At 37.5% G+C, this 13,722-nt stretch overlaps 1 protein-coding gene across 4 annotated transcripts in view; it reads left to right on the top strand.

Annotated features, from left to right (window-relative positions):
• Positions 1-13,722, top strand: part of COL14A1 (collagen type XIV alpha 1 chain) — a 129,567-nt gene that overhangs the window by 62,917 nt on the left and 52,928 nt on the right. For all 4 annotated transcript variants that reach the window (XM_054193311.1, XM_054193310.1, XM_054193312.1 and 1 more), the window contains exons 20-26: positions 3,224-3,353; positions 4,429-4,551; positions 5,961-6,110; positions 6,747-6,863; positions 8,714-8,860; positions 11,086-11,160; positions 12,518-12,657. In XM_054193311.1, the coding sequence (XP_054049286.1) occupies positions 3,224-3,353; positions 4,429-4,551; positions 5,961-6,110; positions 6,747-6,863; positions 8,714-8,860; positions 11,086-11,160; positions 12,518-12,657 (882 nt within the window). The remainder of the gene's footprint in view (positions 1-3,223; positions 3,354-4,428; positions 4,552-5,960; positions 6,111-6,746; positions 6,864-8,713; positions 8,861-11,085; positions 11,161-12,517; positions 12,658-13,722) is intronic.

The raw sequence follows: 13,722 nt of genomic DNA, 5'->3' as shown, positions 1-13,722 counted from the left end.
AATGCCATGTGATGATCAAAATTAAAATTGTCTTACACAAAAAAAAGTTTCTGGTGATCAAGATTTGAAAAATATTTGCAAGAATGAGTACTACATGTACTCTTTGTGTGTATAGCAAATATTAAAAAAAAAAGAAGGCTTAGCTGTATTATTTTAAAATTTCACAGTTTTTGAAATAATTTCAGGCCAAGTGCTTTCTTCCTTTTTTTTTTTTTTTTAAAAAAACAGTTGGGGAAATCTTAATATTGTAGTGCTTGGTTTCCACAAAAACTGTTATAAAATTTTAACATAGCTCTATGTAGATCCATTTAAGAGATTAAATTGTGTAGTTTGAGGTTGTTTTCTTAGTAATTAGCTCAGAATGCAAAAATATTCCCCATGTCATTCTCCTGTGTCTGTCATGTGACTCACTTCTGTTCATAGAATAGTTATATTGAAAATATGGGATATTGGTTTTGATGACGCTTTTAGCCCTATATCAGACCACATCAATAAAAAAATATTAAAAGGAGTTAGCTGAATATCATTTTTCTAGAAAAATATGAATCAGTCTCCTTTTATTTTGGTTTCATTCATCTTTTATGAGACCTTGGTAGAAAACTACTTTTTAGCCGTCTCTTTCAACTTTAATCTGAAAGTGAACTTTCAGTGTCGTGGTTTCCTTTTGGACTGGAAAACATGCTTTATGAGTTTATCTCGACTGTATGATAGTATAGTATATAATACAGTGGCAGACTTGCACAGCATAATGACACAAGTTGTACTAGTCTTCTGACAATAACCCAAAGGCTCTTAAATTCAGATCCCAGATTTACTCTTCAGCTCTGGGAAGCTTAATCAAATTTAGTTGGATGGTATAAATGTAGTTCTGTTTTAGTATTCAACGTCTGTTATTTTAAAAGGAAATTAAAACTGTAGGAAAGTTGTTCAGATTCTGGCTGTCAGAAGAATATTAGAGTTGACTCAAAAGTTCATTCAAGAATATTCTACAATTGCAAGATTAGGTAGGTATCTTGGCTCTAATTCTGCAAATTATTTGATTTTACTTACACTCTCAAGTCTTACTGTCGTCGGTCACAATTCAGCAAACAGATTAACCACATGTTTCATCTTTGAAATTAATCCCATGCATAAATATTTTACTGAATATGGAATGACGTAAGATTATACTTAAATTTTAAGCACATTTTAAGTGGAAGGAATGTATTTTATCATGGGGCTTCAAGCACCTGAGAGGTGCAACCAGATGCCAAAAAAATGACACAGACGTTCAATTTTTAGTGGAGCTTTTATATCTTTAAGTACATTTCTTAAGCACAACACAAAAGTTTTGTGGAATTTGGGCTTAAATATACTATAGCGTGACAATTCTGTGGTGGATGCTTAAGTTTTTTGGCTCTGATTTCAGTGATATAAATTTCAGTTACTCCTCCCTTTCCATAAAAATATTAATAAGCTTTTTAATCCTTGATGCAATTGGCTGAAAATCAGGGACTAGAAAATGTAATAGAATACTTTTCATTACAGAAGGGTCAGACCCTAAATTGCATGTATGTCCTTGGGTGTGCTGTACATACTGGAAGGATCACTTTTTTTTTTCTTCCTTAAAGCCAAGAATGTTTCTCACTGCTGAAAACTGTGTTGTTCTGTAGATCTTGGATGCGCACACGTGGAAAAGAGAGAGTTCTCAATGCTTGCATCCCTAAAAAAAACTCTCCTAAAAAAAATCTCCTAAAAAAACCCCAAAAAAGTTGGTTGTTCTTTTTTCAGATATTTGGTTTGTGTGTTTTGAGTATGTGTATGGAAGAGCTTAGCACGCGAATCTTTCATACACATGTCTCTAGATGGTTTTGTTTAGTTTTGATCAATGAATGAAGTACTTTTTTGACAAGTCTCAACACCTCGGTGTACTAGATTAATTTCCTTCTGTGTATGACTTTCCAAAATTAGAAGTAGTTGGAACGTGTCCTGAAGCGTTAAAACTGGTAAGAGGTTTCTCTTCTGAGTATATGCTTCAGAAAATTTTGCTCTGCCATCATCACATGCATCAGTCTTCTTTGAAAGAATAAAACACTTTTAGGCTCAGTTTCTGCTTTTTCCCCTTGAGTTTAAAGGCCTTGTAGGTCTCTCAACTGCTTGCCAAATATACGAGGTTCTGGCTCAGGTGATAGATTGGCACAATGGACATGGGCCTGGGAGGGTCCAAAATATGAGATTAGTCCTTGTGACTGTTGCTTCCAACAACGTCACTTCAGAGCTCAGGTTTGGTGCAGGAAACACAGAACTGGTTTCTTTTTTTTACCACGTCCCCTCCATGCGTTAGGTACTTCCCATTCGGTCTTTGGAGACTCTCTGAGGTTAAAATTTTACTGACAAGTTAAAAGATTGCAAGGGTTTACTTGGGCACTTCTACCACCACTATTGTGATACTAGTTTTTGTTCTGGCTACAATATAGTAATCTATTGAAGAGTTTCAGAAATAACTGCTTATGGGGAAACCTTGTACTGTATTAAAAGAAGCAGCACTTAATTCAGCGGTTTGAAACATTTACTCTAGCACACCCAAAACTGCCTGGAGGATTTCTACCATTTCTACAGCTTCTCTACTTCTACTGGGTTACCAGGTTGGATTTGTGCTGCAGAGCCTTCCCTGTTTCGTGATAGTTTGGGATCCTTTGCTATGTGTGGGATGTACTACTACTTTGTCTCCTAAATAGCTACCTTCATTTCCTTGTCTCCAGACTAGATGCCAATGGGACAAATGTGTTTTATTCCTGCTTGCTCAGTTCATGCTTCCTGATCCCCTGAATTCCTTTTCCTTTCTTCCAAAGAAAATCAACCTTTATTAATTGGCATAGCGTTGGGCAATTATATTCATGCCAAGAATAAATACAATAAGAGGATTTATTTTGTCTGTGCAGTAAAATTGTTTAAATACTAGCCATCTGTATAGTCCCAGTGGTTTATGGAGCTGTTGTGGCTCATAGGTTTAATATAAAACTGTATTATCCCATAGGCACATTCTCCTTTTGATTTTACTCAGATATAACTAATAGACCAATTAACAGGGGGGAGAATTGAGTTATTTTATTTTACCATAGAGCATCAGAAATATTTAAAAATGCAAGCTATACAGCAGTACTAGTGGAATGTGGTGTAAGATATAAAAAGATTTTGGCCGTAATCCTTAAGCTTGATTGTTTCTGTTTTTCTGACCATCCAGGTAATGGTGCCTGGGAGACAAAACACTCTTCTGCTTCAGCCTCTGCTGTCGGACACGGAATACAAAGTTACCATCACTCCCATCTATGCTGATGGGGAAGGAGTCAGCGTCTCAGCTCCTGGCAAAACTCGTAAGTACAAACTTTCTGCTTGTCTATGCATGAAGAAAGGCTTACTCTTTTGGCCTTTTTTCCTTGGCTGTAGTAATATATTTTAGTATAAATGTGGGCTTATTTTGCGTGACTTATATGACTTGAGCTTTATATTAATCTCAGTTCGTTGATTTATAAACAACGGGTTCCTTCTAATTGACAGATTGTATTTTATGTTCAAATCCTGTGAGCTTGCAGAACCTTGTTGAGTAATAAAGCTGGTAAGTCCTTGATAGATAGCCCACCAAGGACAAACCAACTAATGCAGAAAATAAAGTAAACAATGCCTGCTGGAATAGCACCAAACCAACCATTGTGCTGTTAGATTTTCTTTTGTGTGAGATCATTACTTCCTAAAGGTCATTAGAAATGCTGCTCAGCTTTTTATAAAAGTGATTGCATTATCTCTAGAGTTCTGACCAAGTACCAAAAGATTACTCAGCTGTGGTTGAAGTTCCCTCTCTACTGTATATTGGTAAAAAATCATCTCATTGTGCACTGTTAGTCATGATAGTATAATTTTATGGAGTTATTCTCCTAATTTACATAATTTCTGCCTAAAATGAATTGCTATTTGTGTAGACACTTAAATCATTTGTAAATTATTCCTTTAATTCCCTTTGAAAGCATTAAATGTTCATAAGAGCATGAGAGCATACATTAAAAACTGTAGTGCATTTGGATTGAAAGAAACAAGATAAAAGATAATTATCTCTGAATTGTCTTGCATTTTTAATAAAACATAGGGACAAAGTTGGAAATTAATTTGAAAATTCATTGTTTGTTGAACCAAGTTTGTAATTAGTATATTGGTATATATACTATATAGGTATGTATATTGGTAATGTAATTGGTATAACTTTCTTAAATATATCAACAGTAATCCACTGGCGTAATGCCAAGGATGAATTTGATTATAGGCTTTAATCCTGGCAATTTTACATGTAAATCTAAGGGAACTGGGTATGGCACTATTTACATGGGCGTGTCTTGACTTTTATGCTTGTGCTTGTATGAGATAAACTTGTGAAAGCTCAGTTTGGTTTCTTTTTAGTACCGCTGTCTGCTCCTAGGAATTTACGTGTGTCAGATGAATGGTACAACAGATTACGCATCAGTTGGGATGCCCCACCATCACCCACAATGGGTTACAGAATTGTCTATAAACCTATCAACAGTGAGTTTTTAAACTGATTATTTTTGTCATTTGTTTTTGACTGTACAATGCCTGGACATCGTCTTTTGATGAATTTTGTACTTAAAACTGACAGTTGCAGTTACAACCTTGAAAGTGCTATAAACTTAAGTGTCTCAGGTTTTGAATATGAAAGTTTCATAGTCACAGAATGATGCAGGTTGGAAAGGATCTCTGGAGGTCATCTGGTCCAACTCCCTGATCAAAACAGGGCCAGCTTGGAACAAGGTTTACTGGAACTTGTCCAGTTGAGTTTATAATATCTCCAAGGATGGAGATTTCAAAACCTCTCTAAGCATCTGTTCCAGTTTTTGACTACCTTTGCCATGAAACTGTTTGTCCTAATATCTAATCAAAATTTCCCATGTTGCAAATTTTGCCTGTTTTCTCTTACCATCTTCCTGTTTGCCTCAGAAGACATTCTGTCTCCTCCTCCTCCACACCCTCCCATTAGGTAGGTGTAGGCAGCAGTAAGATTCCCCTTTAGATATACCATCTTGAGGCGGATCAAACCCAACTCTTTCACTCTGTCTTTTTGTGTCATTTTATCATGACTCTTTCTATTTATTTCAGAGACTACCTTTGTTCTCTTCCTGTTCCTCTTTTCTGTCTTCTCCTGTCCTTCAGCTTCCTTCCCCTTACGATGCAAACAAAGCTTTAGTTCCCTTGACTTTTACTCTTACCCGACACCTCCCCAAAAAACATTGCCCATTTTGCGTGTGCTGCATCCCTTGCCCGCCTGCACATTGCAGCTGGAGAAGGCACTCAAGCTCCTTCAAATTTCTTTAGAAAAATGCGGTCCTCTGTTGAGAGCCAAATATAAATGTGTGACCATTAAGGGTCTAAAAGACTGTCCAAAGACAATACTGTTGCCTGGTTTCTGAAGTGTATCCAGAACAGCTGAGAGGTGACAAAGGAGCTGTTTGCAGTTCTGATTTGGGAAAGTTTTATTCTTTTCTATTTTCATTATCATTTTTGCACAGTGTTAAATGATGCTGTTGTATAAGAACCCCTTAGGGACTGTATTGCTGGCTGGCATCTGCGTCCCCCCTGTTGGTCCTGGCACACCATCAAACTGGGGAGATCTTTGGCTGCCTATTTAGGGCAGTAGTAAGTCATTGAAGCATAACAAAAGAGTCTTAACAGATGCCAGTGTCTAACCCTGCCCTAATGAATCTCACTGTTGAATTTCCCAAGTGTGTTGTGGCTACTATCCATGCAAGGACTGAGCAGAGTTTGTTTTTGTGTATGGTTAAAAAAAAAAAAAAGGCAAAAAAGTAGTGTAAGTGTAGGAGCACATGTAATTTTGGATGCATCTTAAGATTTGTTTTAACTACCTGCCAATTCAATGGATGAGCAAATGATTTTCGTGTTTATTTCATTTTTTGCAGTTCCTGGTCCTGCATTGGAGACCTTTGTAGGGGATGATATTAATACCATTCTCATTCTAAATCTCTTCAGTGGAACGGAGTACAGTGTTAAAGTATTTGCTTCATATTCAACAGGCTTCAGTGATGCCCTAACAGGCGTAGCCAAAACCTGTAAGAATGATTTCATGCTCTTCAGATCTCTACAAGCTGTTTTTTGCTATAACTATGGCTTTGTGCAGCTCCCTAAATAAATTTTCCCATGGAAAACTTTCTCAGTTGTGTACAAATTGCTTTCCTGAAATAAAAGTCTTTTTTTTTTAATCAGACTGTATCAGCCTTTAAAATAATCTGCTGGATGTTGGCAAGACAGGGATCGTAAAGCAGATGTTATTATTTATCAGCCAAACATATTTGTGTAGTAGATATAAGTCTCCTTCATGGAAAGTCTATTGTTTTTCTAGCTCTCTCTATATAAATTGATTTAGTCTTTATATATCTAATCCTCAATTTTAAATTAGAGTTTGACAGAAATATTGCTGTTATAATGATATTTTTGTACTTATTTGTAGTTTAGCAGTGTTCATTAGTTAGTCTTAACTAAACTGACTTAAGTTTCAAACTTTTGGTCTAAAGACTCACTTTTATTTTCCTTCCTGTTTTGGATTTTCTTGACATCGTTTTTTTAAAGCAACTTCTGAAATTATATTTGTCAAATGATTTGACGCAAGTGTTTCACTATAATTCGTCGGTTTTTCTTGTATGTCTTATTAGAGTAGTAAAACTAATTTTTTGTTATATAATTTGCAGTGTATCTGGGTGTGACAAATCTGGATTCCTATCAAGTCCGCATGACTAGCCTCTGTGCTCAGTGGCAGCTCCACAGACACGCTACTGCATACAGGGTAGTTATAGAATCGCTTGTGGGTAAGTTACTAAATCATTAGATATGGACCTATAGCCTAACCCCGCAAATTCAGTTGTGTAAGTTAAGAAATTGTATGCAGCTGGATCTGTAACTGGCTCCTGAAGTACTGGGAATCATGGACAGAAGAAAGTTGTGTGTACATTGAAAGTTTCTAGAGTAGAAGTAGCATTCCATGAAATAGATGTTGATAACTTACAGTTTTTATGGGAGGGAGTTTGATCTGTCAATAGAAGATAGGAGATTACCTGAGTTTTTTACTGGTGTGAGGGACAGAAGATGGATAAAAGATGAACTGAGTACATCTAAAATTGTAAATAAACCATCAATGATAGCTCTGTAGGATTAGGATGGATGCGAAAGGGAGAGTAGAAGGGTAGGCAAAGCTCTGATTCAATCCAGACCATGCTCACAGATTCAGAACAGCGGTCCGGTTTTGTCTGTTCTCATTCAGTTGAACTCAGTTGAATTCAGTTACTCATCTGGATAAGCATGAGATATTTTTATGTGGCAACACGTGATGCTTTTAGCACCGACTGTGTAGAAAGTGAATTACAGCCTCTTCTGTCTCACTGATTCTCAGGAGTAGCCAGAAGAGGTTATGGAGAAGTTGCTATTTGTGCAGACTAATTCTCTTACCCTCAGTAGACATCAATGATCTTTTGAATGGTGACAAATTAGAAGCTTGGATAACTTGAGAGAAGTGTAGTTAATAACATTTAATAGGAGCTATCAAAGGTATAATGAAAAATAATACTTACTTGCTTGCAAAAAAAATAATGACCTTTCTGTGGAACGGCAAATGGATGGTGATATAGTTTATTTGAAGGCCTGGAATACAGACAAGCTGTTCAGATAGCAATGATCTTGGCTGGCACAAGACAGCGCAGATTTCTTTGTCATCTGGGTGCTAGCCAACATTCTGCTTTCATCATATAGAATTGCCAGAATTTTTAACTGAGCCAAAAGAGCCTAAATGTGAGCAGAATGAGCTAAAGTGCGAACAATTGCTTCTTATTAACATTTATCATGAAGAGTTTTGATTGTCAGGTTGGGTGTGTGTCGCATTCAGACAGTGATCAATTATTTTTATACTAGGGTAACACCTCCTGATAAGCATCAGATGTTTTTTCCCAGGCAGTGAATGACTACTTGGCATTTTCTGTATATACTCTGTAGAATGTGAGATCAGTTGCATGTATTTCATTCCTTTCTGCTACAGATTATGACTTGTGCTGAAGATTTTCTTCTTATTATTAAAATATACCTCATGCTATTTCCAGTATCCAGGCTTTTTCCATTGTCAACATGTTTTCCAATTCAGAATTTAGCAGAGTTAATTTTGGAACCCTGTAAATACTATTCCTTAACCAACTTGTGAAGTAGGTACTAGTGAAAGCTGGAATACAATATCTAGTTCAGTCTCTCTTGCAGTTACTAAGCATGTTACAGACTCTGAGAACCAGTGGCACAGACAAAGGATGCCATAGAATTACATAATGCAACAGTTCCTCATTAGACTCTGATAATTTAGGACCGGATCTAAAGCCCATTGATGACAGTGTTAGTGGTTTTTATTAATTTCGGTGCATGGGATGAAATTAATCTTTTTTCCTGCAGATGCCTGACACATCCCTCAGCTCCTACTTCATCCCTACGAGGGATGAAATGTTAGAGACCTCTGCACAGAGGTGAATTTCCAGAAATATGGCAGCATGTAGTTCATTAATATAAGTCGACCACTTGCCCTTCATCTGCTGTCATATCCCCTTCTTGTTTCAGACTTAAATTACATTGTTCAATAAAACAGTACAAGAAAGTATGTTTTAATGGTTTCTTTTTATAATTCCAGATGGTAAAAAGCGAGAGGTAAATCTTGGTGGAGGGACGCCTAGACATTGTTTCTTTGAACTGATGCCTGGAACTGAATATAAAATCAGCGTTCATACACAGCTTCAGGAGATAGAGGGCCCTGCTGTAAGCATCATGGAGACAACATGTGAGTAAAATAGATCAGAGTTCAGCCAGCAGCGATAATGCTTGATTGCATCTCGTGTGTTGCTCTTTGCCCACTGATGTGCTATTCCTACGCAGTTTCCTTTGGCTGAGTTTTTAATTTTTCAACGACATTGTGACTTGTCCACAGAGGTGCAGGATTCTTACACCACTGCTGTGTATTACTTGGGAAGTCACATTCACCAATTGTGTTGACTTCGAATGAAACAGGGAGGATGGTTTAGCTTTCTTCATAAAAAGCCCCACTAGGGGATACTCTGAAAATCTGTGACCTTGTGGAGGAAAAAAAAAATGAATCCAGAAAAACAAAGCAGAGATACAGAGAAAGTTTTGTATCCTGCAGCTGTTGTTATATAGTAAAATTTCACCAGTGTCTAAGTAATTTACAGTTAAATGGGACTTTGATACTCAATCTTCTTATGTGTTTTAAAACCAACCAACCAACCTTTTTTATTGTTCTCAGTAACGCAAGACAGGCAAAAACCCCAAATCTCCCAGCTGTTTATGAAGGCAAGATTCTGCTCTCATGAGTTCAAAATACTGCAAAACAAAATACAGGATGATCAGAGTGAATATTTTAACATTATCTTCTAGCTTTCTTTGAGCCCATTTTCAATCTCAGTGATACTCTTCTCATAATACATTACTATACACCACAGTGCTGTTACCTGTCTCTCAGGGTAGATAATGTTTATAATTTTCCTCTTCGAGTGAACCCTCTCACGCTTACGGTTTCACGGAGGCATGACTCCACTTCTCAGTTGTCCGGGGCTCGTTCTCAGAGCAGTCAGGAGCAAGCCAAGTTTCACCTGCTTTTTGGAGGAAGGCATTTGGTGTGCTCTGCAGTTCAGTGAGTATGGAGACATCATGAGGAACGCACCGTGGCCTACATCTCCATTTAAGAAAGATAGTTTGTGGTGCAGACAAATTATTGTATCACCTCAGAAGAAAACACTCTTCATGGTGACCTGTACCTCGCTGGTACTTAGAGAGCAGCCTTTCAAGTCCCCTTACTGCAGTTGTGACCCTTTCTAAGTGGAAGTTCCTGGTCTGTCTGTGGCCATGGAAGCGCTGGGCATTAGTTTCTTGTAGGTGTTTCAGAGTCTTAGCCCTTTCTCTTGTTGAAGCCAATGGGAAAACCCACATCAGTTGTACTGGGAGTCAGTTTGGATATGGACGTGAGGCTTGTAATGAACCCTGTTTGCACTAACGTTTCGCGCAGATAGGTGCCTTTTCTGAAGTTGTGTATCTAACTCTATCCATTGTCTATAAACATAACATATATTATAGCAAATAACATGCATAGTCTTACTTGAAGGAATGATATTACATCACCTGTGGCTTCTTATGCTAACTGCATTGAAAGAAATTGGATAAAATGCCCTTGAAAGAAAGCAGAAGCTTTTCCTCAGATACAGGTGTGGAAGTCAATGTACGTGCATGTTATCTCTGAGAATTCAGCCAAGACTGGATTGGAAGGCACTAAATAGAGCTCTTGCATTCAGCAAAGCTGTCAATCAGCGATCATATAATTAGCTAGGTCTCTGGGACGTTGTCATTCCAAAGGGTATTGTCAGGAGAAGGATGAGACAGAGTAACCAGTTTTCAGAAACTCTGTATAATAACCTTAGTAGACGTTGCTGCAGGCACAAAGCCACAGTCCTGTAGAGTTGTGGTAGGAAATGCATTTCTAGCTGGAAACATGACAAGGTCTTCCACCAAGTTCAGGAAAATCTTAATCAGAACAAGCTTGCTTTTGCCCTGTCTCTTTGTGTTTTGGATTGCAGAACTAATATCTTCCTCCTCAAGTGGAGACCTACTTTCTGTGACGAAGAAAGGAAAAAGACACTGACCTTTTGCAAAATGAATTATGGATACTCGGTCAAGAATGGGGCTGACCCATGGTTTATTACACTGGGGGAACCCCAAAAGGGGTAGTTCCAGTAGTAGTTCAGTTGTATCATTTTATCATTCACACTGAAGTGCAGACATTAATTGCTCTGTAATAGTACTATCCTTTTTCAGGTGGTCAGTAGAGGAGGACATTACATGCACATGCTCACCTACGTTTCTCTCCAGTTGCATAACTAGTTGATTAGAGATAATGAATTTTAAATTTGAAGATGAGTAGAAAATGCTGTTTTTAATATAGATAAAATATATTGGGCTTTTAAGGATTTTTTAATATTCTTTCCTTTTATTCTCCAGTACCATTTCCAACTCAACCACCAACAACACCTTCGACACCACCTCCACCACCTACGATCCCTCCTGCAAAAGAGGGTAAGTGCTGCATGTGTGGGTTTACAATAATTTCAAGGTGTTGATGCAATGTTTTTCTGCTTCTGACACTATTTTAGACCTGTGAGGATCATATTTCAAAATGCATTTGCTGCAGTGACACTGTTAAGGCAGCTGGCTTAAATTTAATGAGCCAAAAATCTGACATCATTATTGGATTGTTGAAGTTTGCAGAAAGGGGAATTAATATGTGTGAGACTTCCTTTTTCCAGAGCTCCTAAACCATACATATTTTGCAACTGAAGCAGATATCCTAGGAGTAATTAAACTTCTAAAACAGCGTGACTTAAAAAAATATATCTACTTTAGATAATGAGAAAAGTGTTGGCCGTGTTCAGTCTCTTCTCTCTTTAAATACAGACTTCCTTCTATTTATCATTTGAACATGTAGTGTTTTGTACAGATCTCATAAATATTTCTGTGAGGGCATTGTTGTTGGAGACTGAGGGTCAAATCCATCAGCTAGAAGTCAGTGGACCAAACTAACATATAGTAATTGAGAAATTAATCCATAAGTACAGAAGAAAAAAAGACCTTGCGTGTGTGTTTTAGAACTGTACAGAGATAGATGGTTGGTTGTTTTTTTTTTTAATCCAAGGAGTAATCAACAGAAAAAGAGAAATACAGGTATTTATCTGCCTGTCCCATTCCCTGGATTCAGATGAACATTTTTCTTCAAGATGAAATATGTTGAAAAACGTAACTTTGCTTTGAGACCGTTTCTGACCCCAAGCAATAGACGTGGATTCTGTAGAGTGTTGAAGGTTCCCAGTTCCCATGAAAGACTGAGCAACTTGTGTGAGCAGGTGTACAGTTCTGCAGGCCATTTTGCGTAAGAACATGCTGGAATAAGATGAGATGGGGGAAATCTGTGTTGCTCCTAAATAGTGTAGTTAAGGGGGTGAGCATTAGGCGCTACGGAGCTTGGGGTAACTTTTTGAAATGACCAGTTTCCCACTGGGAACCTCCACACTCGAGATTTTCTCATCTCGTTTACTGTGTCATGCTAGGAGTCTGGGATTGTATGAGTTCCTGTGTGAATTTACTTAACAACCTAAAGAAACATAAAGATGGTCAGCCAGGTTTTAAAGAACCGTTACGGCCTTGAAGTGTATTCTGTGATAGGATGTGTCAGTGCAGACCATTCACCCCTTGCAGAGCTCGGCTGGTTCTACACCTGCGCTGAAGTCAATGCCAGCAGGTCTGTTTGCTAAAGCATTATTAACTGACATTAAACAAGGGCTTTTCGTGACAGTTGCATTTTCTTAAGTGATTTATGAGATTCCATGAGGAGATGAAGCATTGCTCTAATTCCAAAATACTTGCTTTTCTTTCTCAGTGTGCAAAGCAGCCAAAGCTGACCTCGCATTCCTGGTGGATGGGTCATGGAGTATTGGAGATGACAACTTCAATAAAATAATTAGCTTTCTCTATAGCACTGTTGGAGCTTTGGATAAGATTGGTCCTGACGGAACGCAGGTAAATAGTATGTAGATAGACGGAGGGCGCATGGACTCGACGGAATATTTTAGACTAACACCAGAAGTGAAATGAATCAAAAAGTAATTGACATAATTTCAGAAATTTTTGTTTTTGAAAATACAAACTCCTTTAGGATAGCTTTTATTTTCTCAGTATCTTCTTTTATACACACCGTATGGTGAAATTCATAAGAATTTTGCTAGCATGAAGGCTAAGTATCATTTCAGTCTCCTCTAAATCATTCTAATGAGCTTTAAGTTGTGTTAATGTTTTTGGTATTGGTACTCACTGTGGTGTTTACTTCTAAATAACCTAAAAATGGCACTGATAAGGAAAATTAAGGGTTCATTTATTTAAGATCGTATGCTCTACAGAATCTACAGTGCTTGAAATAGGGTGTTTACAATGATTGTTGTATTTATGTGTTTGTTTAGAAAGATGCTTGAATCTGCTCCAGAAAAGATTATTCGCAAATATGTTACTGTATTACCTATATAATATGCAATTTGGGATGACATTGAAAATTATTTTTAACTTGTCCAAACCCTTAACAATGCTCAGTTTTTACTGTTTCCTGCCATACAGCTATTTTTTCAGAATATAGTCCATGGTGCTTCAGAAACTTATGCACAAGCTTAAGCTTACGCATGTGAATAGCTCCTTTTAAATCAGGGACACCACTTACAGAATATGAAGTTCAATATATGTTTTATGAGTTGTAGGGGTTTAGCATATAGTATTGAAATACGGGGTCTGGATCATGTAGCGTCATATTTGGGAGAGACAATATTTCAGAGTATGTTCTTGCATCTTTCTATTACTTGCTTCAGTATTTCTCCCTAACTTAAGTTACTTCTGTGCAGCTATTAATTCATGGAGACTTAATAAAGTCCCTGCAGTCCTGTGTATGAGTAACTGTACACGTGTGAGCAGCTGTAACTAGGATTTTTCTTTTGGGCTTGATTGAGAGTGCTTTTGCCAAAGTGGGTATTACTTTTCTCATCCTGTTTGCTGCAAAATTAAACCAGAAAGTGTTAGGTGGTTGCCAAGGCTGCAGAGAGT

Source organism: Rissa tridactyla, chromosome 2 (assembly GCF_028500815.1).
Source record: "Rissa tridactyla isolate bRisTri1 chromosome 2, bRisTri1.patW.cur.20221130, whole genome shotgun sequence".
NCBI lineage: Eukaryota > Metazoa > Chordata > Aves > Charadriiformes > Laridae > Rissa > Rissa tridactyla.
Note: the sequence above shows the minus strand (reverse complement) of the source record. Positions and strands in the feature narration are given on the sequence as shown.